The following is a 27,115-nucleotide window of genomic DNA, read 5'->3' on the forward strand; positions in this document are numbered from 1 at the left end:
TCAAGGCAACATTCATATATCAGTCTTGTCTCAATCTCTAGATGCCTTTTTATCAGTAAATTTGTGAAATTACTATAAAATACTCTTTTAGCCCTGGCTGGTGTAGCTCAGGCGATTGAGCACAGGCCTGCGAACCAGAGGATCACGGTTCAATTCCCAGTCAGGGCACATGCCTGGGTTGCATGCGAATTCCCTGCAGGCCAATTCCCAGCAGGGGACACACTAGAGGCAACCATACATTGATGTTTCTCTCCTTCCCCTCTAAAGATAAATAAATAAATAAATATAAATAAAATACTTTAAATATTTTATTTATTTTTAGAGAGGGGAAAGGAGGGAGAAAGAAAAGGAGAGAACATCAATTGGTTGCCTCTCACGCACCCTCAACTGGGGACCTAGCCTGCAACCCAGGCATAAGCCTTGACTGGGAATCAAACTAGCAACCTTTTGGTCTGCAGGTCAGCTCTCAATCCACTGAGCCACACCAGCCAGGGCAGATAAGAAACATCTTTTAAAATATATACTAGCCTTGGCTAGTGTAGCTCAGTGGATTGAGCACAGGCATGCGAACCAAATGACTGCGGTTCGATTCCCAGTCAGGCAGGGCACATGCCTAGGTTGCAGGCCAGTTCCCAGCAGGGGACACATGAGAGGCAACCATACATTGATATTTCTCTACCTCTCTCCCTCCCTTCCCCTCTAAAGATAAATAAATAAAATGTTTTAAAAAATAAAATACTTAAAAAATAAAATAAAATATATACTAATATCATGTGCCTTCTGATGTAACTCAGTTGAGAATAATACAACATCATTTCTGTGGTATTTATACCAAAATTTCATACTCTGAATCTAATCATGAGGAAATAGATCCAAATTAAGGAGTATAATAATTGGTTTGTATTCTTCAAAAACATCAAGATTTTTAAAAGACGAAGAAAAGCTGAGGGGCTAAGTAAATGGATCCTCACTGAAACCAAAACAAAAAAAAACTTTTTGACTAAAAAGACATTAACTGTGATAAATGGCAAAATCTGAGTAAAAAATGTAGGTCAAGTAATAGCAGTATTGATTCAATGTTAGTCTACTGATTTTGATAACTGTACTTGAGCTGTATTAGAAAATATTCTTGTCTTTAAGAAACACCTAATGAAGTATTTTAAAAAAGAATATCCTGTCTTATAACCTGCTCTCAAATGTCTCAGAAAAAATGTGTATATGGGATAAAGAAAAAATAATAAAACAAATGTGGTAACAACATTTGACAAATTGAGGTGAAGAGTACAATCTACTTGAATGGAAATTCTTTATTATATTTTGTCAACTCTGCTATAAGAAATTATTTCAAAATATAATGTTTGTAAAATGTTTTAAGAGGAGTACTACTCGTCCATAAAAAAAGAAGAAAATTTTACCCTTTCCAGTAGAATGGATGGACTTGGAGAACATTATGCTAAGTGAAATAAGCCAGAGAACAACAAATACCTTATGATTTCACTCATATGTGGACTCTAATGAACAAATCAAACTAACAAAGAAAACGTGGACAGACTCACAGATGGAGAACAGGATGACAGCTGGGGGGTGGGAGGGCGTATTAGGGAGTAGAGGGATTGAGCAGAAAGGAAAAAGGACTCATGGACATGGACGACAGTGTGGTGATTGCTGGTGGGAGGGGAGTATAAGGGGACTAAATGGTAATGGGAAAAAAATACAAGCAAGATTAAATTAAAAAATGAATAGATAAAATGTTTTAAGAACCATAATAAATTAGCCCCCATTACTTCAGGATTCCAAATGTCTTTAAAAGTGTTATTTTGTTATGTCTCTACACAAAAGCTTCCCTACCAGGATATAACAGTTAAAACGAGGAGTTCAAACATTATGGATAGAATTATAAAACGCTAAAGCTGCATGTATTACAAAAGGGAAATGAGCTAATAAGATGGCTGATTTCATCTTAAGTGAGTTATTACCCAACTACTTTATTAATCATTCCTCCAAGTCATTAGGCCTACAAAAAATTGTTATCCCTAAACTCTACTGTCAGTAGCATTTTTTGCCTTAACAAGAATTTCTTAAAGAAATGAATTCACTAGCCACTTACCTATTCTTTTTTAGACATAACAGAATATAAAATGAGTAAGAGCTTGTTCTGAAGTAATTTATATTCTTGAGTTTGCAAGACAACAAACACCCTGATTATCCCACTCAACCCTACTCAAATAACACTTCAAAATTCCGCACCTCTAAACTAATTTTCCTCTGCCACTTAAGCTCTCCCCCCCATCACTCCTTTCCTAAAAAATTACTCAGAACTCACTTCCTCTCTCCAAGCCTCATCTCTCTTAACAATAGTTGTAGTTCAGCAGCCTAATAGAACATTAAATTCTACAAAACCCAAACACAATAAAATCAGAAAACACTTTTTATTTAACCTACTGCCTTTAAGATAAGTGGAATATGTGTGATCACTCTCATTTTTAATGTATTAAATGAGGAAAGTATCCAAAAGCGCTGTTTTATGGTCTACTTTTCCATGCCTTTACTATATTCTGTCTTGGCTAAGATGCCAAAAGGCCTTTAAGAAAATTTATTTTACAAAAAAGAACAAGAAAATTTTATGTAAAACTCAGGAGACAAAAGTCAGAGAAATTATCCAACAGTTAATATTGAGAAATAATAAATTATTGTTGAAGACAGGAAAAATATGTAAAAAGATAATGTGTATGTGGCTCTTAATTTTGTAGACTGGGTATTTTACATGAGTCTCAATTTCTCTTACTAAGTAGAATTACTATCTTCCCATAACAATTTAGTCTACACAAGCTTGTACTTCATAGTCTCAATCTGAATTATAGCCAAATCTCATTAAGTTAATATTTTAAGCCCTCATTAGAAAATTTGAGAATAGCTGATTTCTTCAAATATTGCTTTTAAAGATATAAGTTTCTGTAATTCTAGTGTGACTCCTACAAAAAGTATGAATCAGTTTTTTCATTCTAATAAACCAGATTTTTTTACCCATAAATACTGTCTTTCGTACTTGAATTACTACTAAAATTACATAAAAGATAACTATAAAATAAAAAATAGGAAAATATTAAAGGACTCAAATGGCCTAAGAGTCTAAAACTCATTCACATGATTTTATACAGTACTCTCATATAGTAAAAACAGTAACTTCATGTTATAACCACCAAAAGCTGTATCCAGTTAAAAATGTTACAGCAATGAAATTACAATGAATTATAATTTCCCCTCAGTAAATAAAAAAATATTAAGAAAAATATTAGAGCCCTGGTCTGGTAGCTCAGTTGATGAGCACATCTACCTGATACACCAGGGTTTATGGGTTTGATCCCAGGACCCTGGCCCCTTGGTCAGGGCACATAGTAAGAATCAACCAATGAGTGCATAAACAAGTGGCACAACAAATTTTTCTTTTTTTTCTCTCTACTCCCCTTGTCTCCTTCTGAAATCAATAAATAAGAAATTTTTTAAATACTGAGGGAGAAAATTTAAGTTTACTACAGTTCCATAGAAAATTTAGTCTAATCTAGAAAAAGTCAATTAATTCCTAAATTCTTCTAAGTAAATAGTACAACTTAAAAGAGCACAACAAAATCTAATGTTTAATTATGCTGTTCTAGAATACAAAAACATGCTAAATGTTAAAGCATGGTTAAAGGACTTCATCAATGTTTGGAGAAATAAACTTATTTCTCAGCACACTGTTGTCAGCAAAATCAAACTAAGATAATTGAAATAATTTAGTTATGACTCAAGATGTCTTTTGTTTTTCACAATTAAAAACAAGAAAGGGAGGAGAAATCCTGCAACTCGCTTAGTTTTAATGGACCAGCAGCTCTCTCATTTGCATTCTGGCCCAGAAACCAAGATGAAACATCAGTATGCAAATAAGAAAATTTACCAACACAAGAAGCATAAACACTGTCATAACCTACATCAAAATCTTACTAGAAAAATCCTAAGATAGAAAAGACAATCAGAAATTGGAGGCCAATGTCTTGCCTTTTGTCATTCACTTACTATTCCTTCTAATTAGACCAGCCTACATTTCCCCATCTAGAAAGTAAGACTAATATATTTATACATACCACAGAACTTCATAAGAATGTTCTGAAGATCAAAGAAGATAATTTTTTTTAAAATGACGTTTCAAAAGGGAAATGCTAGATTTTCTACTAACCTGTTATACAAAGCAATACTCATTCCAAGTCCTTTTCAAGGCAGGCAGTCTATTTGATCATCTTTTCTGATGTACAAAATCAGTTTTCATCTTTAGAATTCAATTTGCAAAATATTTTTTTGTTTATACCATACCTCATTCCAAGAAGGATCTGAGGCAAAAAAGCACACGTATGTAGTTTGTTTTTTAATTACATGATCATAGTAAAAAATAAATTGAACTAGGGGAGATACTCAATGTATCCTCTCCCCTACCAACCTCACACAACACACAACCTACATGAAATGGATTAAATCCAAAAATTTTTGAATTGCTTATCTGAAGCTAAGTTCAAAATCTGCTATAAATCTAATACGATTGGACCCATCTGACAAAATTAATTCATCTAAGTGCTCTACCCTGCTGTCCAAAAATTAATAGTAACCTTACCTTGTATGGATCAAGTAAAAAGTCACTGAACTTGCTTGGTAGGGAATATTTCTTCACTAGCTCATCTTCTACCACCCAAGGTGCATTTTCACCAGTTCCAGCCCGTAAGGCATTATGCCGTATAAAATATCGAAGTATCTCCTTATTTGGTGGGCGTTCTGTACGAATCAAGCTGTCTGCTGGCACATTACTGATGATCTAGGTTAACAAATATAAATAATTCATCACAGGGGTAAATAAGCAATTAATCAATGAGAATAAAAATTTGCATTCTCTCCAGAAAAATCACAATTCCATCCATAAAACATAGGTATAAAATAGGTAAAGAAGTAATTTTCACATAGAGTATTAATTAATTAATATCTAGGCATGTAATTATATTATACTTACCAGACAGAAAATGAAAAAAGCAAGCTATAAAATAGTATATATAAACTATTCCTACTTTTAAAAGTCAGTGAAAAGCTTTTTAAAAAATGTTTTAATTATGCCATTAGTTGTTCTATTTCCCCCCTTCATTCCCCTCCACCCTGCACGCCCCCTCTCCCACCATCCCCCTCCTTTAGTTTATGTCCACTTGTCTCAAGTTCTTTAGATTCTATATTTGCCCTACTATTCTTGCCCTCCCCACTATTTTCTACCTACTGTCTATGCTATGTATTTTCTGTTCCTTCTCCCCCCTTCTCCTCTTCCCACTCCCATTGCTAACCCTCCATGTGATCTTCATTTCTATGGTTCTGCTCCTGATCTAGCCGTCCTCTTAGTTTGCTTTTGTTTTAGATGTGGTTGTAATAACTGTGAGTTTGCTGTCCTTTCACTGTTCATATTTTTTAATATTCTTTTTCTTAGATTAGGCCCTTTTAACATTTCATATAATAAGGGCTTGGTGATGAGGAACTCCTTGAATTTGGTCTTATCTGAGAAACACTTTATCTGCCCTTCCATTCTAAATGAAAGTTTTGCTGGATAGAGCAATCTTGAATGTACATCTCTGGATTTCATGACTTGGAATACTTCTTTCCAGCCCCTTCTTGCCTGTAAAGTCTCTTTTGAGAAATCCGCTGACAGCCTGGTGGGAACTCCTTTGTAGGTGACTGTCCCCTTATCTCCTGCTGCTTCTAGGATTCTCTCCTTCGTTTTAATCTTGGCTAATGTAATTATGATGTGCCTTGGTGTGTTCCTTCTTGGGTCCAACTTCTTTGGGACTCTCTGTGCTTCCTGGATTTCCTGGAAGTCTACTCCCTTTGCCAGATTGGGGAAGTTCTCTTTTATTATTTGTTCAAATAAGTTTTCCATCTGTTGCTCTTCCTCTTCCGCTCTGGTGCCCCTATAATTTGGATGTTCGAGCGTTTAAAGATGTCCTGGAGGTTCCTTAGCCTCTCCTCATTTTTTTGAATTCTTGTTTCTTCATATTTTTCTGTTTGGTCATTTTTTTTCTTCCTCCTGGTCCACTCCTTGATTTGAGTCCCAGTTTCCTTTCCATCACTATTGCTTTCCTGTGCATTCCCCTTCATTTCAGTTAGTTTAGCCTTCATGTGTTCCTCTAATTTGTGGCTAAAATCAACCAGTTCTGTGAGTATCCTGATCACCAGTGTTTTGAACTGTGTATCTGATAGGTTGGCTATTTCTTGGTCACTTAGGGTTATGGGCTCTGGGGCTTGGAGTTCTTCTTGAGCCATGTTTTGGTCTGTTTGTGCCTGTTATGTATGAGGAGAGGAGCCTTAGGTGTTCACCAGGGCGGGGCCACCCAGGTTGCTGGGTTGTGACACTGAATGTGGGGGCAGGGTCAGAGAGGGACAGTGGCGGTCCCCTCTGCTGCTTCCCACTGCTGGGGCCTGTGTTGTCTGTCTCACTGCTCACTCCTTCGCTGGTTTATCTGCACCCAAATGTGTGACCGTGGTCAGCCTGCTGCCTTGGGCCCTCACTGGGTCCGCTCGTCGCTACCCCACACCTGGGATCTGCCAACGGCTGCCTGTGTGCCTGGGTCAGTCTAGTGGATCTTTCCTGCCCCACCCTGCTCTGCTGCTGGCTCTGCCCCTCTTACCCATCTGGCTGAATGGTTTGTTGTTGTTGGACTTCAGTACAGTTCAATTTTCTGTGTTTTGGCTGCATTTTTGTTACTAAAACTTTGTTGTCTTTAAACTTGGTTGTGCGAGGAGGTACAGCGTTTCTACCTACGCCCCCATCTTGGCCGGAAGTCCAAAAAGCTGACTTTTAAAACCACCATATTCATCAATTATCATCTGAGTATAAGATCAGAGATATCTTTTTTCTTATTTGTACTTTCTATCTTCCTATGAACAGTATTTATTACATTTTACAATCAATTTACACTAAACAGTAATACAAATAATAATTAGGAAAGTGGTTCAGACTCCCTAGTAATGTTTCAACTAGCTAACTTGCTGAATGGAAGGGAAGAAACTTAGTACATAATTGTACTTATAATCTAATTTTCTAAAAATTTTTATTTATTCATCTTTTACAGGGGAAGGAGAGAAGGAGAGAAATATCAATGTATGGTTGCCTCTTGTGCATTCCCTGCTGGGAACTGGCCTGCAATCCAGGCACGTGCCCTGACTGGGAATCGAACCGCGATTGTGTGGTTTGCAGGCCCGCGCTCAATCCACTGAGCTATGCCAGCCAGGGCTACGATTTACTTTTACAATATAAAAAAATCCTAACTATCCAAGTATGTATTCAGATCACTAACTATAAAACAGAGTCAAGATGGAATAAGATTTGTCAACATTCTGAGGTAGAAAAACAACACCCTAAAGAGGCAAAAGATCTGGGTTATAATCCTTCCCAATCTTTCTGGATTAGAAACTTCAATTATTAAATTTCCCAGGCCTTAGCTCTTTCTTCCATAAAACAGTCAAACAGCCTGGCTGATGTGGCTCAGTGGACTGAGTGCCAGCATGTGAACCAAAGGCTCACCGGTTCAAGTCCTAGTCAGCTTACATGCCTGGGTTTGCAGACCATGTCCCCAGTGGAGTCACACGAGAGGCAAGCACACTTTGATGTTTCTCTCCTTCTCTCCCTCCCTCCTTTCCCCTCTAAAAATAAATAAATAAAGTAGTATGAAACATGAACACCTTAGAATCAATAAAACACAGCACTTAATTATTTTAAGGGTATTTACTATTTTAGGTTATTAATTTCACAGATTCCTTGTAAAAACACTGGTTATTGTTGACTCAGTTTCTGAATTTAATTACATTACAAATTGTTCTACTTTGAACTAGGAAGAGCTACTGCCTTGGAAAGTCTGTAACTGCTGGAAACAGGTTCTCATTTTTAAAACTAAGTTTGAAGCTCAAAAGCAAATTACTCTTAACCCTAATAATTCCTATCAAAATGAAAAAGTGTGTAATCTCCTAGTAAATAAAATACAATCTAAAGTCATAATTACTAAGACTAGAAAACACTCAGAATTTTTGTATTGTAAAAACACCTTCATTTATATTTTCCTTTAGCACATTTTCCTCTGACAAACTAACCCTGTAATATTTCCTTAAACAGCATCTACTACATAGAGTGCCAACTAACCTTATCTTCATTTTGTAGTTTTACATCATATTTGTGAGGCAGAAATTTTGGAGGAGCCCATTTCCTTTCGCCTTTTTTTAATGAAGTAGGTAGTTTTCGTGGAGATCTACGTGCTCTGTCATCTAGTAAAACCAACAGAAAATTAGTGAAAGGCATAATTCTTTTAATTCTATCCATCCATTCATTAATAATTATTTTACTGAACACCTACTCTGCACCAGGCACTGACTGATGGGGTGCCAAGATAAATCATAAAATTCTTACCTCAACTAGCTAAAGTCTATGGGTAGAGTCAATCATAATTATAATAAAATGTGGAAATTCTATTATAGGCGTGAATATAGAAAAATAATATGGAATAGCAGCAATGTCTAACTTAGGAAGATAGGCAGAAAAGGCCTACAAAAAATATGACTAGACCTGGCCAACATGGCTTAGTTGGTTGGATTGTCATCCTATAAACTGAAAGGTTCCAAGTTCAACTCCCAGTCAGGGCACATGCCTGCGTGGGGGTTCAGTCCCTGGTAGGGGCATGTATGGGACAATCAATAATTGTTTCTCTCTCACATCAATGTTCCTCTCCTCCACCCTCTCTTCCCCACTCTCTCAAATCAATAAGCATATCCAAATATGACTTGTCCAAAGACTGCAAATAATGAGGTATGGGTGACTATAATCTATTATATGATAAAAAAAAAAAAAAAATTAGGAGCCCTGGCTAGTGTGGCTCAATGGATTGAGTGCTGGCCTATGAACCAGTCAGTCAGTCGCAGGTTAGATTCCCAGTCAGGGCACATGCCTGGGTTGCCAGCCAAGTCTTCGGTAGGGGGCACAGGAGAGGCAACCACACCCTGATGTTTCTCTCCCTTTCTCTCTCTAAAAATTAAATAAAATCTTTAAAAATAAATTAACTAAATTAATTAATTAAAGAGAAAGATGCCCCGTAAGTATGAGGGTAAATATAAAGAACCTTGTATACCCTTTGAAGAGATCAGAATTTGTCTTGTGGGCACTATGGAAACAGGATTTTGATCTAACTAAACTGGCAGCCCCCATCTGACAGGGACTTGAGGTACAGAATATAGATAAAAGGAAGTATCTTAAAACCACCACAACTGGCTTGCAGTGCGAAAAGAAACAGAGATTACAATTTGCTCCTTCTACTCTGTGAACACAGATTTCTAACAAGAGGAAATGACTTCCTGGGGGGTCTTAATTATATAGGGTGATTTAAGTCTTGACTCACTTTGTGGATATTTTAGTTGTTTTCTCAATCATAAAAAAAGCATGTCTCTCTAGCCACAAGACTCAATTACAAATTTAATTGCTAAAAAATGTAAAATATTTGTGTATAATAAAATAGTCAACAGAGGAAAGCTAGCATCATACGTACTAATATTTTCTCTCCTTCCTTCATCCTCTTTTAGAACTGCCTCCTTCTTCTGATGCTCCTGAGCGATTTGGCTAGAATTCTCCTTGTCACTTGAGGGAGAATCACAAGCACCATCAGTTTTCTTCTCAGTGGCCTCTTCATCCACTTTCTCCAAAGGATGAATCTTCAGAATCCTCACCTTAAGCATTTTTTCCTTCCCAACCTACAAATACAGCAGTGAGATTCAGAGATAATAAATAAGAACTAGAAACCTAAAGATAATGTTTAGAATATATTATCCTATGTATTCCATCCCACTTAAAAATTAATTGAAACTCTGAAGTACCAAGTACAGTGATTTTTTAAATTTTATTTCTCAGACTTCTAGGTTTAAAATGACATCTTTCTCCCCCATGCATTCATTTGTTTATTCTTTTTCTATAATAGGAAGGTACTTCTTTTTATTACTTTTCAATTACAGTTAACATTCAGTATTGTATTAGTGCCAGGTGTATGACATAGTGATTAGACATTACAAAGCAATCCCCTAATAAGTTCAGTACCCACCTGACATCAGAATAGTTATAACAATATTACTGCCTATATTTCCTATACTTCACTCTATATCTGTGATTATTCTGTGTAACTGCCAATTGGTACTTCTTAATCCCTTTACCTTTTTCACCCAGTAAAATATGACATCTTAAAAAGTAAAATGCACAGAATCTAGTTTAAAATTCATGTATCAATGTACTAAGCTGAAGGGCAATCATTGCACAAAACCACAAATATGTGCAATTACTGTTCAAGAATTTCCATTTTATAAAAAAAATCAACTATACATATGGTCATACAACTATTCCAGAACCACGTATTGAAAAGACTATCTTTTCTTCACTTAATTACCTTTCTACCTCTATCAAAACTCAAAACAATTTCACACTTTTTTTTTTACTTTAGAGAGAGAAAGGGAGAGACAGAAAGAGAAAAGAAACAATTTGTTGTTTTCCTAATTTATGCATTCACTGGTTGATTCTTACATGTGCCCTTACTGGGGACTGAACCCACAGCCTGGATTATCAGACCGACACTCTACACAGCTGAGCTACCTGGCCAGAGCCCACAAAATGTCTAGGTCCTTCAAAAAAATTATTCAGCCGGTATACCAAATTTGGAATCGCCTTGCTCCAAGGCTTTTTTTTTTTTTTAACTTTTTTTTATTGATTATGCCATTACATTTGCTCTATTCCCCCCCTCCATTCCCCTCCACCCTGCATACCCCTCCCCCACCATTTCCCCCTTTAGTTCATGAACACGTGTCTCAAATTCTTTAGATTCTGTATTTCCCCTGCTATTCTTACCCTCCCCCTATCTATTTTCTATCTACTGTCTATGCTACTTATTTTCTGTACCTTCTCCCCCCTTCCCCTCCTCCCACTCCCCTGTTGCTTTTATGTGAGATTATCAAGCGTCTTCATTGTTTGAACTGATGCTACTCAAAGTGCTGTCTCCAGAATGTTAACATCACCACTCCCTGGAGCTGGTAGAATTGCCAATCTTTAGAACCTACCCTAGATCTCCTGAACCAAACTCTCAGAGGATAGGGCCCAAGAATGTATATTCAGAAGTTCTCCAAACGTTTTTTTAAGGAGGAATCAGAGAGGACTGATAGACCAGGCTGATAAGAATTTCTGTCCCAAGCAGGAAAAAAAAACATGACACGGAAATAGAGAACAAGGGGATAGTGACCAGAGGGGAGAAGGAAGGGAAGTTAAGGGGAAAAAGGGGGAGGGACTTGGAGGAATAAATAGGAAGGACACAGGGATGAGAACTAAGGGGGGTGGAAATGGGAGGGAGGTGGGGAGCAAGGGGCGGGGGAGGCTGGGATGGGAAAAATAGACAAAAAACTGTACTTGAAAAATAATTAAATAAAATTAATTAATAAAAAAAAAAGAATTTCTGTCCCTTTTCCAAAGCTGAAGGTTAACTGGACCCACAAGCTGGCACCTGACATGAGGCTTTATCATCTCCTTGCCTGAAACAGTGGTCATATAGTCAAACCTTTTGGACAAGGAATCATTCAAGGTCAATTAGTCAGCTGTTCCCTGTTAAGCTGAACCAGCTATCATTTCCCAAGAGAGGCAGACTCGCCAAGCTGACGGGTTTTTAAGAAAAGGATCCTTATATTCACGTATATCTCTCGATTTATTTTTCTCTATCCTCATGTCTGTGTGTGTGTGTGTGTTTTCTTTTTCTCGTTTTCTTTTGGTGGGCTCATTATTTGACTATATCCATGCCCATGTGAATATGTCTATTTATGTGAGATTCTTTGTCAACCTAACGTAATAACATCAAACTTGTAAATAAAACTCTTATCCAAAATAGGAATACAGTACCCACCCTATTTCTTTTTTAAACAACTCATTTATCTTGCACTCTTTTTTAAAATTTCCATCTCCCCTACCCTATCCCCTTTGTTAATCATCAGCTTGATCTCTATACCGATGGGTCTGTTTCTATTTTGTCGGTTCACTTATTTTGTCTTTTTCTAAATTCCATATGAGAAATCGTACAGAATTCCTTTCTCTGACTTATTTCATTTAGCATAATAACCTCTAGGTTCATCTATGTAGTTGCAAATAGCAATATTTCATTTATTGCTGAATAATACTCCATTGTATATATTTACCACATCATCTTTATCCATTCATCTCTCCAGGTTGTTTGGCTATTACTGGTAATGCTGCCTTTTTAGTTTGATGCAATCCCACTTGTTTATTTTTTTCTTTTGTTTCCCTCATTTGAGAAAACACATCTAAAAAGATACTGCAAAGAGTCACGCCAAAGACTTTACTGTCTATGTTTTCATCTAGGAGTTTTATGGGTTCAGGTCTCACATTCAAGTCTCTATCCATTTTGAGTTTATTTTTGTCTATGGTATAAGAAAGTGGTCCAATTTCATATTTTTGTATGTATTTGTCTAGTTTTGCCAATACCACTTATTGAAGAAACTGTCTTTATCCCACTGCATATCCTTGCCTCCTCTGTTGTAGACTCATTGACCATGTAAGTGAGGATTTATTTCTGGGCTATTTCATCTCACTGATTTCCATATGTTTTTATACCAGTACCATACTATTTTGATTATACTACAAAACTATAGCTTTGCATATAGTTTGATATAGGGTACACGATATCTCCCACTTTGTTTTATTCTAACATTTCTTTGACTACTTGGAGTCTTTTGTGGTTCCATTCAAATTTTAAGATTACTTGTTCTGATTCCAAGAAGAATGACATTGGTATTTTAATAAAAATTGTACTGAATATGTACATTACTTTAGACAGTAAGGACATTTTAATAATATTAATCCTTCCAATCCACGAGCAAGGTATATCCTTCCATTTATTTGTATCTTAACTTCTTTTGTCAGTGTCATAGTTTTCAGGATACAAGTCTTTCATCATTTTGGTTAAATTTCTTCCTAGTATTTTATACTTTGTGATGTAACTGTAAGTGAGATTTTTCTTAATTTCTTCTTTCCCTGGCTGGTGTGGCTCAGTATATTGAGTGGCCTATGAACCAAAAGGTCACCAGTTCAATCCCCGGTCAGGGCACATGCCTGGGGTATGGGTCAAGGTCCCTGGTTGGGAGCATGCAAGAGGCAACAGATGGATGTGTCTCTCTCACCCATCAATGTTTCTCTTGCTCTTTCTCCCTTCCTTCCCCTCTTTAAATATAAATAAAATCTAAAAAAGTTTTTTTCTCTGATCATTCATTATTACTATGTAGAAATGTAACAGCAGTTTTCTGTAGACTGGTTCTATATCCTGAAACTTTACTAAAATCATTAATTCTAATAGTTCTTTGATGGAATCTTTAGGGTTTTCTATACATAGTATCTCATGTCATCTGAAACTAATGAGAGTTTTACTTTTTTTCCTTTCTAATCTAGATGAATTTTCTTTCTTTGTCTTGTCTGACTGCTATGGCTAGGATTTCCACTTCTATGTTGACTATAAGTGGTAAAACTGGGCATCCTTGTCTTGTTCCTGATTTTAGAGGGAAAATTTTCAGCCTTTCACCACTACCACTGAGTCTGATAGCTGTAGATTTGCCACATATGGCCTTTATTATGTTGAGATGTTCCTTTTATAACCACTTTGTTGAGAGCTTTTACCATGAATGTATGTTGAATTCTGTCAAATGCTTTCTCCTACTGAGATCATTATGATTTTTAACCTTTCTTTTGTTGTGATGTATTACAATGATTTGATTGGTTTATGGCTGTTGAACCACCTTTGCATTCCTGGGAAGAATCCCACTTGATCATGACATATAATACTTTTAATGTATCGTTGAATCAGGTTTGCTAATATTTCCTTAAAATTTTTAGCATCGGGAGGGAGGGGGGAGCAAGGGGCGGGGGAGGCTGGGATGGGAAAAATAGACAAAAAACTGTACTTGAAAAATAACTAAATAAAATTAAAAAAATAAAAATAAAAAAAGGAAAAAAAAATTTTTAGCATCTATATTCATCAAGGATATTTGCCTATAATTTTCTTTTTTTCTGTAATGTCTTTATCTGGTTTTGGTATCAGAGTAATGATGGCTTCATAAAATGAGTTTGGAAGCATTCCTTCCTCTTCAGTTTTTTCAAACAGTTTAAGGATAATTGGTTTTATTTAGGCTGAAGTCTGAAAAGTACTGGCCACTGTTAGATAGTTCATTACATTCAGATGAAATCACCCATAATTTATATAACAATGTGAAAATCTATTTAAATATCTAAGCCTGTTTACAACCTCAACATTATCTGTACAGACTATGCAAGACATTATATAAAATGACTAGCCCAGTATTCTAAATTTGGCCCTTATACTGATCGTAAGAAGAGAAGACTTCATATAACACAATTTTATACATACAGAAATGTATTCTGTAATATACATCAGAAGTTCCAACCCTGACATATGGTAAGTCAAACCACATTTAAAAAAAAAAAAAAAGACACTTACCTCAAAGTCACACTCTTCTCCCACAGCGTATTTGGTCATGATCTCCAACCAAGCAGTATCTACTAACTTCTCTAAGGAGGCTGTGTTATGGTGAACCATTTCTAGAACAAGTTTCTCATACCAGGCAGGAAACTCTTCCTTCAAACTAAACAAATACATTATTAATTACCAAAGAAAATGCAAAAAAACCTATCCAGAGTTTTAATTCAGATCCATTCAAACAGACTTTAGAGAATATATGCAAGGCATTGGAGAATACAAAGATTAAAAACTAAGCGATACACAGGAAAAACAAAGAACTTAAAACTAGCTTTGTCAGCCCAGGCTGGTGTAGCTCAGTAGAATGAGTGCTGACCTGGGAACCAAAGGGTCACCAGTTCAATTCCCAGTTTAGGGCACATGCCTGGGTTGCAGGCGGGTCCCCACTGGGGGGCATGCAAAAGGCAACCACAACGACACATTGATGTTTCTCTCCCTCTCTCCTTGCCTTCCCCTATCTAAAAAATAAATAAATAAAATCTTTTAAAAAACAGCTTTGTCAGACTGACCTATCCAGGTTAATTTTCTTATCTATACAGTGAAAATAATAGGCATATCATTAGTAAGGTTGGTCATTTTCCTGGTAGTTTGTTTCTGCAATAGACTTCCCTTTGCAAGTACAAATTATTTTATTCATTGCCTTTTCCCATTTTTTTTCAGTTAGGACACCCTAACGACTCTTATTTGTATCATGTCTGAATCAATAACATGTTTTCACATATATTCATTCATTTAGTTCTCCTAATACCTTATGTGGTATCTAGATTTTCATTTTATGGATAAGGAAAATAAATCAGGAAGAGTTAACATGTTAGAACCATGACTTGAACTCCAAAACCCTTGCAAAGTAAAACCATGATGTACTACTTTTCACTTAATAAGCTAGCAAAAAAGAATTTTAATTATCATACCCAATATGGGCAAATAAATAGTGTAAAGTAATACTCATACACTGCTGACAGCCTATGTTTCAACTCTTTTAGAAAGCAATTTGACAACAATTATCAAAACCATCATGTGTACACAAATATATTTACTGCTGGATTCTTGATGGTAGCAGCAAATAGGAAGCAAACTTAATAGATAGTAGTTAGATTCTAACCAGTTAGTATTTGTATTCTAACCAGTTAGTATGTCTTTTTTTTAAAATTTAATCTTTATTGTATTTTTCCCCCATTTCTATTTAGTAGCCTTGCACCCTCCTTCCCCCTCAGAGTTTAATATATGTGCTGAGGGAAAGAGAAGAAAGAGGCATGAGAACATTCAGGCAAATACAAGTATTACTCCAATATTTCATATTCCAATATTGTCAATCACTCTCTGCTGTTCTTAACTACAAATGTTGCACCAAATCACTGCTAGACTTAAAATCTCTTATCATAATACTCCCTTACAATTATTTAACCCAGTTATCTTCTATTCTCCAGTCACAATCAGTAAGATTCTCGTCTCCCTGCCTTCGCCTACCTTTGTCCTCTCCCTGCTGTCCTGGCTTCTCAGCTTAATCATCCTTCCCAGATGTCCTAAGACTTCCTCAATTTCATGAAACCTTTTTTGGCCCCTATAAATTCACTTTCTTTCCATTAAGCCTCCCAGTCACTTGACGGAAAACTTCACTGGCTGTGGTTATTTCTAAGAAGTTGGACAGTGATGTTCAGATTCTTTTATGAATGTATTACTTACATTCTTGTAACAAGTATGCATTACTTTTATAATCAGAAAAGTTTTCTATTTTAAATAAAAGTTGTAAAACCCATATTTTTCAGTAATTATTTCCACCACCCACTATATTCTATGAGCTATCAAATCACATAGAACAATCCCCAAGAGTGTTCTTCTTCAGAACTTCCCTCTCATGTTATCAGTTCTAAGGTCAAGTTTGAAATCCACAAGATTAAACCAAGCTGAAGTTTCTTTACTACAGGTCTTCTGAAAACTACCTAATACACTAATGTGTATTAAGAACAAAGTATGCAGTGGTTTGCCAAAGTTACAGCCAAAAACAACCCTCTTTTCAGGTAGAATTAGAGAATCCACCTCATTCTTTCTATTCTCAATAATACCATGATACTATCCTAGCTAGCCTATAGACTTTACACCTGTCTCTTCCTTTTCTAACTCATCCTACAAACCGCTTCTGGATTAATCTTCTCAAAGCCCAACCTCAATCATCCAAACCATCATTTGTTCTTCTGTTCAAAATTATTGCTGTCCTCACACTATTCACTGAATTAAATACAAATGTCTCATCTTGTTTCTATAATATGGCACAAACTATCCTTCAAATGTTACCATCTTCATAAAGTCCCATGAAGTTTTCCCTAACAACTCCCGGTTAGTTTCTTTTTTTGTCCCAAAAACACATGTAAAAGAAAGTAGTATTATCTCTATTTGCAAAGAGCAAATAGTACCTACATAGTGCAGAGGACTGTGCCTAGGTACTGTAACCTAGAAGTAAAATATGAGAGCTGCCCTCGAGAAGTTTAGAGGCTACTGTAGGAGGCAACAACCTATGGGCCAAATTCAGCCTGCTATCAGTTTTTGTAAATAAAATTTTATTGGAACAGTCATTCTCATTCATTTATGTATTATTATCTGTGGCTGTTTTCAATTTATAACCTCAGAACTGAATAGCTGAAACAAAGACCATATGGACCACAAACCCTAAAATATTTACTACCTGTCATTTTACAGAAAAGGATGGCCAGCCTCTGGTCTAGTACACTAAAAAATACATATACATAAATAACACTAATCTAAAACAGAATGACATAAGTGACCCAAGAAAAGAAAAAATAGGCACAAGGTTAACAACCTTGACTAATTATTAGTCTGTGCTGTAGCTATAGCTAGAACCAAAACCTCAACTAAACCCAGTGTTATTATAATGCAAGCAGGAGAACAGAATTATATGCTCTCTGCTTATATGCTATCAAGACAGGTCAATGAGAAGTCCACAAAAAAAGAATCTATTCCAAACTCCCAAAAGAGTAATTTATCATCCATAGTTTCTACTTATCTTTTGCATGTTTCTACTGCCCAAATTCCAAGTGTTTTTCTTTGAGACAACACCTAGTCAAGCAGGCACTCTGAATAGAGACAGTATTTTTTAAGACTCCTCATTCAACAACCCCACTTAGATAAATGGCCTTGGAACTCCATACTTATTTTTAATAGCTGCTGTAAATACTATCTCAAATTTCAAATGACCACAAAATTAAGAAAAACCTGCCACTTATTCACACCTCCACATTACTTCTAGATCATATATATTCGTTTCTGTTGCTCAGAACCACATTTTCAAAATATTTACAAGATAAAGGTACAGAGCAAGAGCACTCAAAAGCCTGGTAAATACCTATATAAGTATATACACAACTACATATTCCACAATGTTACTAGCAAAATTCCACTAGGCAAGGGTACTTAAACACCAATACAGTATACTAATGTAATATATTCCAATTTATGCCCCATAAATTTTAATACAAACACTGCTTTACAATTACTATCCCCTTTCCTACTAATGTGAAGATGGTACTAGAAGAGCAATGTTTATATTACTTACAGTTCAGCAACTTCCTGTTCCTCTTCCCAGGCCTCTTTGTGTGTTAGCTGACTACTTCCCGTACTCTTACACGTCCAAATGCGCTCACTGTACCTTTCCAAGCGGGCTTCATATTCTCTGTTAGCGGGGGCTCAGGAAAACAATATTCAAGCAACAGAGACAACTAATCTATACCCCCCAAAATTTATCATACATAGAATAAAACCTATAGTATTCTTTCTATGACATACAGCATGAGAAGATAAAACTGAGGTCAGTTTTCAATTGGTAAATCCAAACAAGATGAATAAGACTACATTATAATCAGAATAGTTTGTCACATTTTACAAATAAAACAATACCACCTTTAGCTCTGGCCGAGCAGCTCCGTTGGTTAAAGAGTCAGTCCAATATGCCAAGGTTGCAGATTTGATCCCTGGTCTAAGCACATACAAGAATCAACTAATAAATACAAAAATAAGCAGGCCCTGACCAGTGTAGCACAGATGGTTGGGTGATGTCCTACAAAGCAAAAAGTCATCAGCTGGATTCCCAGTCAGGGTAAATGCCTGGGTTGCAGCTTGGTCCCAGTCAGAACAACTGACCCATGTTTCTCTCTTACATCTGTTTCCTCCCTCTCTTCCTCCCTCCCTCCTCCCCTCTCTCCAAAAAAATAAATAAAATCTTTAAACTTGGTGGCCATCTGAGTTGTGTAATAATTCCACATACCTTAAATTCTTATTTCTTAATGACTTTGTCTTATTTCACCTTTATCTTTTCTTATCAATTTTTAGTACTGTGTGAGTCTTGTGAAATGAAATTTGGATGAATTGAAAAAATCACATTTGGAGAGACTTCCGCCAAGATGGAGGCATGGGTGGATTTGCCGTGCCTTCTCACACAACCAAGTTTAGAGACAACTAAATATTAGCAACAGAAAACACAGCCAGAACACAGAAAATTGAACTTTTCAGAAGTCTGATAACAACAAATTCTTCAGCCTGACCAGTAAGAGGGGCAAAACCAGCAGCTGGCACAGCAGGGTAGCACAGGAAAACTGGGTCAGACGGACTCAGGCGCACGGAATCCAGGCGCAGGGTTGGACCAGGTGGGCAACTCAGCAAGCAATCGTGGGGAAACAGCGAGGGAGCAGGGCTGCGGGTTGCCTGTGGTCGCGCATTCGTGTGTGGATAGACAAGTGAGGGAGTGGGTGACTGGACGAGAGCCAGCAGCCCCAGCAGCAAGCAGTGGCAGAGGGCGCCGCCATTTCCCCGTTCTAATCCCGCCTCCACATACAGCCTCATAATCCAGCGACCTAAGTGGCCCTGCCCAGGTGAACAACCTAAGGCTCTGCTCGTCACCCAGCTGTGAGAAACAGCAGAGGGGGACGCCATTTCCCCACTCTGACCCCGCCTCCACATACAGAGTCACAACCCAGCGACCTGGGAGTCCAAGGCTCCGCACCTCAGACTTAACGGGCGCAAACAGACCAAAAGTGGCTCAAGAAGATCTCAAAGCCCCAGAGCCTATAAATCTAAGCGATGAAGAAATAGCAAAACTCTCAGACGCACAGTTTAAAACACTGGTGATCAGGATCCTGACAGAACTGGCTGATTATAGCCACAAATTAGACAAACATATGAAGGCGAAACTAACTGAAATGAATGGAATTGCACAGGAAACCAATAGCAATGAAAAGGAAACTGGGACTCAAATCAATGGAGTGGACCAGAAGAAAGCAAATAATGGTCAAACAGAAAAGAGTGAAGAAGCAAGAATTCAAAGAAATGAGGAGATTCTTAGGAACCTCCAGGACATCTTTAAACGTTCCAACATCCGAATTATAGGGGTACCAGAAGGGGGAAAGGCACAGCCACCAGTGGAAAACTTATTTGAACAAATAATAAAGGAGAATTTCCCCAATCTGGCATAGGAAATAGACTTCCAGGAAACCCAGGAAGCTCAGAGAGTCCCAAAGAAGTTGGACCCAAGAAGGAACACACCAAGGCACATCATAATTACATTAGCCAAGATTAAAATGAAGGAGAGAATCCTAGAAGCAGCAGGAGATAAGGGGACAGTCACCTACAAAGGACTCCCCATCAGACTGTCAGCAGATTTCTCAAAAGAGACCTTACAGGCAAGAAGGGGCTGGAAGGAGGTATTCCAAGTCATGAAATCCAAAGACCTACAACCAAGATTGCTCTATCCAGCCAAACTTTCATTTAGAATGGAAGGGCAGATAAAGCGCTTCTCAGATAAGACCAAATTCAAGGAGTTCCTCATCACCAAGCCCTTATTATATGAAATGTTAAAAGGGCCTAATCTAAGAAAAAGAATATTAAAAAATATGAACAGTGAAAGGACAGCAAACTCACAGTTATTACAACCACATCTAAAACAAAAGCAAACTAAGAGGACAGCTAGATCAGGAGCAGAACCATAGAAATGAAGATCACATGGAGGGTTAGCAATGGGAGTGGGAAGAGGAGAAAGGGGGAGAAGGAACAGAAAATACGTAGCATAGACAGTAGGTAGAAAATAGATAGTGGGGAGGGCAAGAATAGTAGGGCAAATATAGAATCTAAAGAACTTGAGACAAGTGGACATAAACTAAAGGAGGGGGATGGTGGGAGAGGGGGTGTGCAGGGTAGAGGGGAATGAAGGGGGGAATACAACAACTGTAATGGCACAATCAATAAAATATATATTAAAAGAAAAAGATTTTTTAAAAAGTCTTCTAGTCTACCTTTTGGAATACCTGTTGATGCTTAGGGTTTAAAAAACTCCATAAAGTCCTAAAAATAATTTTGATATAATATTTATTCAGTCTTTATGTTGTCTACAATAGCAATACATTCACAAGTCATTTACCAGTCATTGTCCAGTCATCATGAGAGATGGAAGAGGACATCATAAGTTAGTGCCATACATATGGTAACTTTCTACAATATTCCAACTTGAATTCACTATTAGCCAGCCACATTTAAATTCAAATAATTAGCTAATACACTTTCATGGACAACAAATGCTATGCAAGAAAATAAACTGACACCACAACTAGAGAATTAGCTGCCAATCTCAGTACTTTCCAAGTGACTTTATTTTATAGAGGTTGAAATGAAAGTATTTAAATAGTTCCCTCTGTAATATTACCTCACAAATAAAGAATTGCTGTAAAATTTTATTCATTTCTTTTTAGAGAGGGGAAGGGAGGGAGAAAGGAGAGAAACACTGATGTGAGAAACATCGGTGGGCTACTTTTCATACACGCCCCGACCAGGAACTGAACCAGAGACCTTTTGCTTTGCAGGACAAAGACCCAAACAGCTGACCCAAACTGGTCAGGACAGTAATTCCTTTTCAATATATGAAGATTCTTGGTTTTCCAGAGTTATGATCAATAAAAAGACAATTAACAGGGACAAATTCAGAGGTAATCCAAAATAGTTATTTTAGCCAATAGTAAAAACACCTTCTCCCACATCATTTTCCAGATCTGACAGAAACAAAGCAACAAGTCTCTTTTTCTCATTGGGGTTGGCACTAATATTTAAAGAATTAAACAAAATACAGAAAAAGTAAAAACCAGAAGTCAGACTTCCATACAAAGTTATGTATATCCAATCATTGAAAATTTACAAAAACCTGTTAGTCCCCCTTAGCTATTCTGCTTTCTAGTTTCAGCTATCCTGTCAAATGTGGTTCAAACATATTAAATGGAAATTTCTAGAAATAAACAATTTATAAGTTTTAAATCTTGAACCATCCCACTCCCTGAATCATCCTTTTGTCCAGTGTATGCAGGCACATTAGTCACTCAGTAGCCATCTCTTTTACTGGATCAACCCTCATGGTTATTGCTGTGCTTGTGTTCAAATAACTTTTGTTTTACTTAATGACTTTAAAGCGCAAGAGAAATATTGCGGGAAATTAACTGCCAAAGAGAAGCCTTCAATTTATCAGAGGTATATATATAAAGAATAAAACATAGCATATGAGAGATCTGTCCAGAAGGCATTCAGCCACATAAGAAAAAGAGACATTTACTGAAGATACAAGATACACTGTATACAGGACAATAACAAAAGGGCCACAGTCCCCTTCAAAGTAGGCACCTTGAGATCACACACAGTTTTCCCCATCGCCATCAGCTGCCCTGTGTGTTTTTCTGAACCTCATTGAGGCTCTGAAATCTCTTCCCTTTCAAAGGTGATTTTAGTTTTGGGAAAAGCCAGAAGTCACAAAGCAACAAATCTGGGCTGTAGCGGAGCTGAGTCACCTGGATGATTTGATGTTTCACTAAAAAACTCTGCACGAGATGTTATGCTCAAAGGGTGTGTTGTTTTGCCGAGGCTGCCAATCACCAGATGCCCATAGCTGCTGGTGGGCAACTGAATCATCCCAACGGTTTCCACAGAGGAAGTTCAAGCTTAACACAAAACTTGATGCAGATTTGAGGCTCATTCAGTCATTTTGAATGAGACAACCAAACAGTACACATGCTTACTCAATGGCATCTACGGCCCAACTGACTAGTAAAGTTATCACAGTTCACACATGTACATTCCAGCCCACTGCCCTTGGCTGCCAGGTTACATAGGTGGCACACAAACTGTTCTCCTTATATTAACAATGGCTGGGCTTTTCCTGGACAGTCCTCATTCGGTATTTCAATACTGTTTCAAGGCATCCACTGGGGGTCTTGGAACTAATTCCCTGTGGAAAGGTGGGACTACAGTATAGAGAAAAATAGCAATAGCATGGCTCCTATTACCATAACTAATTAATCAACAAGATGACTTTGTTTTGTTTTTGTCTTTTCACACACTGGGGGAAGGGAGTTAAAGACAACCAGTAAGTAGATTTATTTAAAATACAAAAAGCTTAACATTTTAATAGTTATTCAGCTTCATTGAAGAAATTCACCGAGTAACCGGAGAATGTAAATGACATTAGCAAATATATTCCACATCCTAAACAAAGAACATTAAGTTTTTTTAATTAGTTATTTTTAGAAGTAAATGTGCCCAGTCCATTCACTTTGATCTAGACCCATATAGTCAACAATGTACTGAGATCACCTGGATGCCTCAGTGATATCTCAAACCCAACTTTTTCTAAACTAAGTTCTTTTTAAAGATTTGTATTTACTTATTAGTTTAGAGAGAGGGGAATGGAGGAAGAGGATGAGAAACATCAGTTGCCTCTCAGACCTGCCCCAATCAGGGACCAAACCTGCAACCCAGGCATTCAAGCTGCAGACCTTTCACTTTGCTGGCCAGTGCCCCACCAACTGAGCCACACCAGCCAGGGCTAAATTTAATTCTTTTTTAGAAAGATTTTATGTATTTATTTAGAAAGACAGAAAGGGAGAAAAAAAAAAGGAGAGAAACATCTGATGTGTGAGAGATGTTGACTGGTTGCCTCTCACACTAACTGCCCCCAAACTGGGGACCTGGCCCACAACCCAGGCATGTGCCCTGACCAGGATCCAAACCAGCCCCCTTTTGGTTCACAGGCCCACCTTCAATCAATCCACTGGGCCACACCAGCCAGGGCTAAGCTCAATTCTTATTAATCACACCTCATTCTCCCAAACTTTGTTTCTTAATAGGTATTTTCAGTCTCACTGAATGGCCCTAGTGCCCAAATCAGAAATCAGAAAATCATCTTTATTTTTTCAGTCCCTAACTGCAACTACTCACGTATTTCTCAATTCAGTCCTTTCTCTCCAACAACAGAGCCATTAACTAAATCCGGCCTCTCTGATACTCATCTCTCACCTAGCCAAAACATTTTAATTGGCCTCACTGGTAATCCTCCTCTTCTCTGGTCCTTGGTGCTTCTCACCATAACACTCTATTTTATTTGTTTGGTCCTTTGTGCTTCTCACCCTAATGTCCATTTTTCTCAACTGTTTGTTTTTAAAACCATTTCTTCTTCTGATTACTTTATGAATCTCATTTGCCCTCAGGCCCCCTGAAATGCAAACATGTTCCCAAACAGGGAAACAATCCTGATTCACACCAAATAAGATTTTGTTGAGGTATATTTGTTTATTTGTATTATTTTAAGGGAAAAAATGGGAAACTTTTTTCAAGCAATACATATTTAAATACCAAATATTAATGATTTACGGTTTTCCAAATGATTAAAGTCCCTTCTGCCCAGATACATATTTTTCCTACCCTCCTTTGAAAATCACCGTTATCAGCATAGCAATCTTAGTCTGGCTGACCTCATCCATTTCCATTGTATTACTGCAATCAAAATCTGGACACTAATCACTTCTATTACCAGTTCAGTCTCCTCTCTCTCAACTCCAGGACCACATACACACTAGTAACACAGACATCTCCATTTGGATATCCACAGCAACTCAATATAAGAACATCCAAACTAAAATTTCACTTACTATCCCATCCTCCCCACTCCCAGCCCAAAAAAGAAATAAACACTTGTTCCTCTCTCAGAGTTCTCTGCATCAGAGAATGACACTACTAACCAAGTAACAACCAAAATATTATCCTTCAGTCCTTCCCAATCAATCACCAAATTCTGTCTAACCTATGTATAATAATTTATTCTGATATTTACCTATTGTATTTCTCTACATGTCAAGGACTAGCAAATTTATTCAGACCACCGTTATCTACTGGCTGAATTACCTAATGACCACTTCACAAATCCAGTGGCAGATCCATTCTCACCACTGCAACCACAGTGATCTTCCTGACCTATACACCTGCTTCAGTTCTGTACAAATTTTTCTCAACAGCCTCCGCTAAATGTAAGGTAACGTCCAAACTCCTCAACCTACCTTACAAGGATCGGTGTGATGGGACCCTTTTCTCTATCTCACCACTAGGCAACTCCATTTCCATTCCACTTTTTTGCTCTAGTCATCTTCCAATGTTTTAAAATCAAGAAACTTTCAAATTCACAAACGCTTCTAAGAACATAGTGCTTTTTAAAAAATTTTGTATTTATTTATCTTTAGAAGGGAAGGGAATGAGAGAGGGAGAAAAATATCAATGTATGGTTGCCTCTTGTGTGTCCCCTGCTGGGAACTGGCCCCTGCTAGGAACTGGCCTACAACCAAGACACGTGCCCTGACTGGGAACTGAACCGTGATCTTTTGGTTCGCAGGCCCGTGCTCAATCCACTGAGCTACACCAGCCAGGGAGAACACAGTGCTCTTTTATTCATCTTGCTAAATTCTAATCATCCTTCAGATCTCAACTTAAAAGTAACTCTCCCCAAAATACATCCCCTGAAACCCTGAAATAGGGTAGATTATATTTTTCCCAAACATTTACCTCCCCTTCCATCAGAGATTTTTATATCTCCACCAACTGCCGTGTGGTTCGCAATACCTCAAGTGAAGAGGAAAAACAGCCCTGGCCAGGTAGCTCAGCTCGTTGAAGCATCACCTATACACCAAAAGGTTCAATCCCCAGTTGACACATATAGGTGGCAACTGATCAATGTTTCACTTGCACATTGATGTTTCTCTCTCTCTCCCTTCTTTTCTCTATAAAAATCAATAAACATACCTTTGGGTTAGGAATTAACAGAAACAAAAAGCCCTGGCTCAGTTGGTTAGAGCATCCTCCCATAAACTGAAGGGTCACATGTTTGATTCCCAGTCAGGGCCCATGCCTAGGTTGCAGGTTGGTCCGGTCACAATATCTGTAAGAGGCAGCCAATGTTTCTCTCCCTGGCATGAAAGTCTGTCTCTCTCTCTGTCTCTCTTTTTCCATCCCCTTCTTCACCTCTCTAGAATCAATGAGCATGTACTCAGGTGAGAATAAAAAAGGGAGAAAATTTCTCCTCCATGTGGATGTTGGGCTTGGCCACATGACTTGCTTTAACCAACAGATGTGAGCAGATGTGATAGATGCTGTTTGCAGGAATAAGCTTAAAAAGCCATCAGGGTTTCCTCCAGCTATTTCTGCCAGTAGAAAGGCACATGAAGACTGGGACCGCTCCTTCAGCCTGGGTATTAGAATAAAAAAAAATGTCTCTCATTTTTTTAACCCGTTTATCTTTATTTCAAATGTGACCACAAGAAAAATTTTAAATCCATGTGACTCACATTATATTTCTAATTGGACAACACTAAAAACCTAAGGTTTATATCTAGAAATAAATGCCCTCTGACAATAACACAAAATTCTTAATTGATTAATCATCAAAATTAGATTAATTTCAAACATCTAAAACAAATTCCTACAACAACCTCTAACACTGGGTATTTTTAAGTTTGTATAATTTTGTTCTGGTTATTACTGACTTATGTTAAAAGAAAGCGAGAGAATAAAATGAATATGAAAGGAGAATAAGTTGACTAGAAGGCTACTGAGTCAGCTACCTCTAAATCCTATTTCAGATTTTAGGTTACCAAAGTAAGTTACTCTCAAATAACCACTGAGAGAAAGTGCCAATTGAGGTTTTTATGTTCCAGTGGCTGCTGCACATATATAATTGCAGAGAAAATGTCAAAGCAATTCTCCAAAGGTTGTGTAAACTGTTAATAAGACATTTTCAAGTTCTAGACTATTTCATTAAGATTTCACTTTTTCATGAGTTCAAGGGCTACCTCCTTACCACAATATGCTGCTTCTTTGTTCTACTTAGCCTTATAGGACTGTTTCTTTCTTTTTTTTTTTAAGATTTTATTAATTTTTTTTAGAGAGAGGGGGAGCGAGAAAGAGGGAGAGAAACATCAATGTGTGGTTGCCTCTGATGCATCCGCAACTGGAGACCTGGCCTACAACCCAGGTATGCGCCAACTGGAAATCAAACCAGCCACCTTTCAGGTCACGGGCCGGTACTCAATCCACTGAGCCACACCAGCTAGGGCTATTTCTTTCAATAAAGTACTCAACAGCTTTCAAGGAAGTAGTCTGGAAAAGCATGGAGGTTAAATAAACACAAC

At 37.4% G+C, this 27,115-nt stretch overlaps 1 protein-coding gene across 3 annotated transcripts in view; it reads right to left on the reverse strand.

Moving 5' to 3' along the window:
• The window catches only part of BAZ1B (bromodomain adjacent to zinc finger domain 1B), a 73,789-nt gene that overhangs the window by 40,848 nt on the left and 5,826 nt on the right, over window positions 1-27,115 (reverse strand). For all 3 annotated transcript variants that reach the window (XM_053669436.1, XM_037154719.2, XM_053669428.1), the window contains exons 2-6: window positions 18,193-18,309; window positions 14,586-14,730; window positions 9,588-9,789; window positions 8,195-8,316; window positions 4,643-4,840 (exon numbers count right to left, since the gene is read on the reverse strand). In XM_053669436.1, coding sequence (XP_053525411.1) covers window positions 4,643-4,840; window positions 8,195-8,316; window positions 9,588-9,789; window positions 14,586-14,730; window positions 18,193-18,309 — 784 coding nt within the window. The remainder of the gene's footprint in view (window positions 1-4,642; window positions 4,841-8,194; window positions 8,317-9,587; window positions 9,790-14,585; window positions 14,731-18,192; window positions 18,310-27,115) is intronic.

The sequence above is a fragment of the Artibeus jamaicensis genome, unplaced genomic scaffold (genome assembly GCF_021234435.1).
Source record: "Artibeus jamaicensis isolate MK-2021 breed Jamaican fruit bat unplaced genomic scaffold, CSHL_Jam_final contig_1582, whole genome shotgun sequence".
Taxonomy (NCBI): domain Eukaryota; kingdom Metazoa; phylum Chordata; class Mammalia; order Chiroptera; family Phyllostomidae; genus Artibeus; species Artibeus jamaicensis.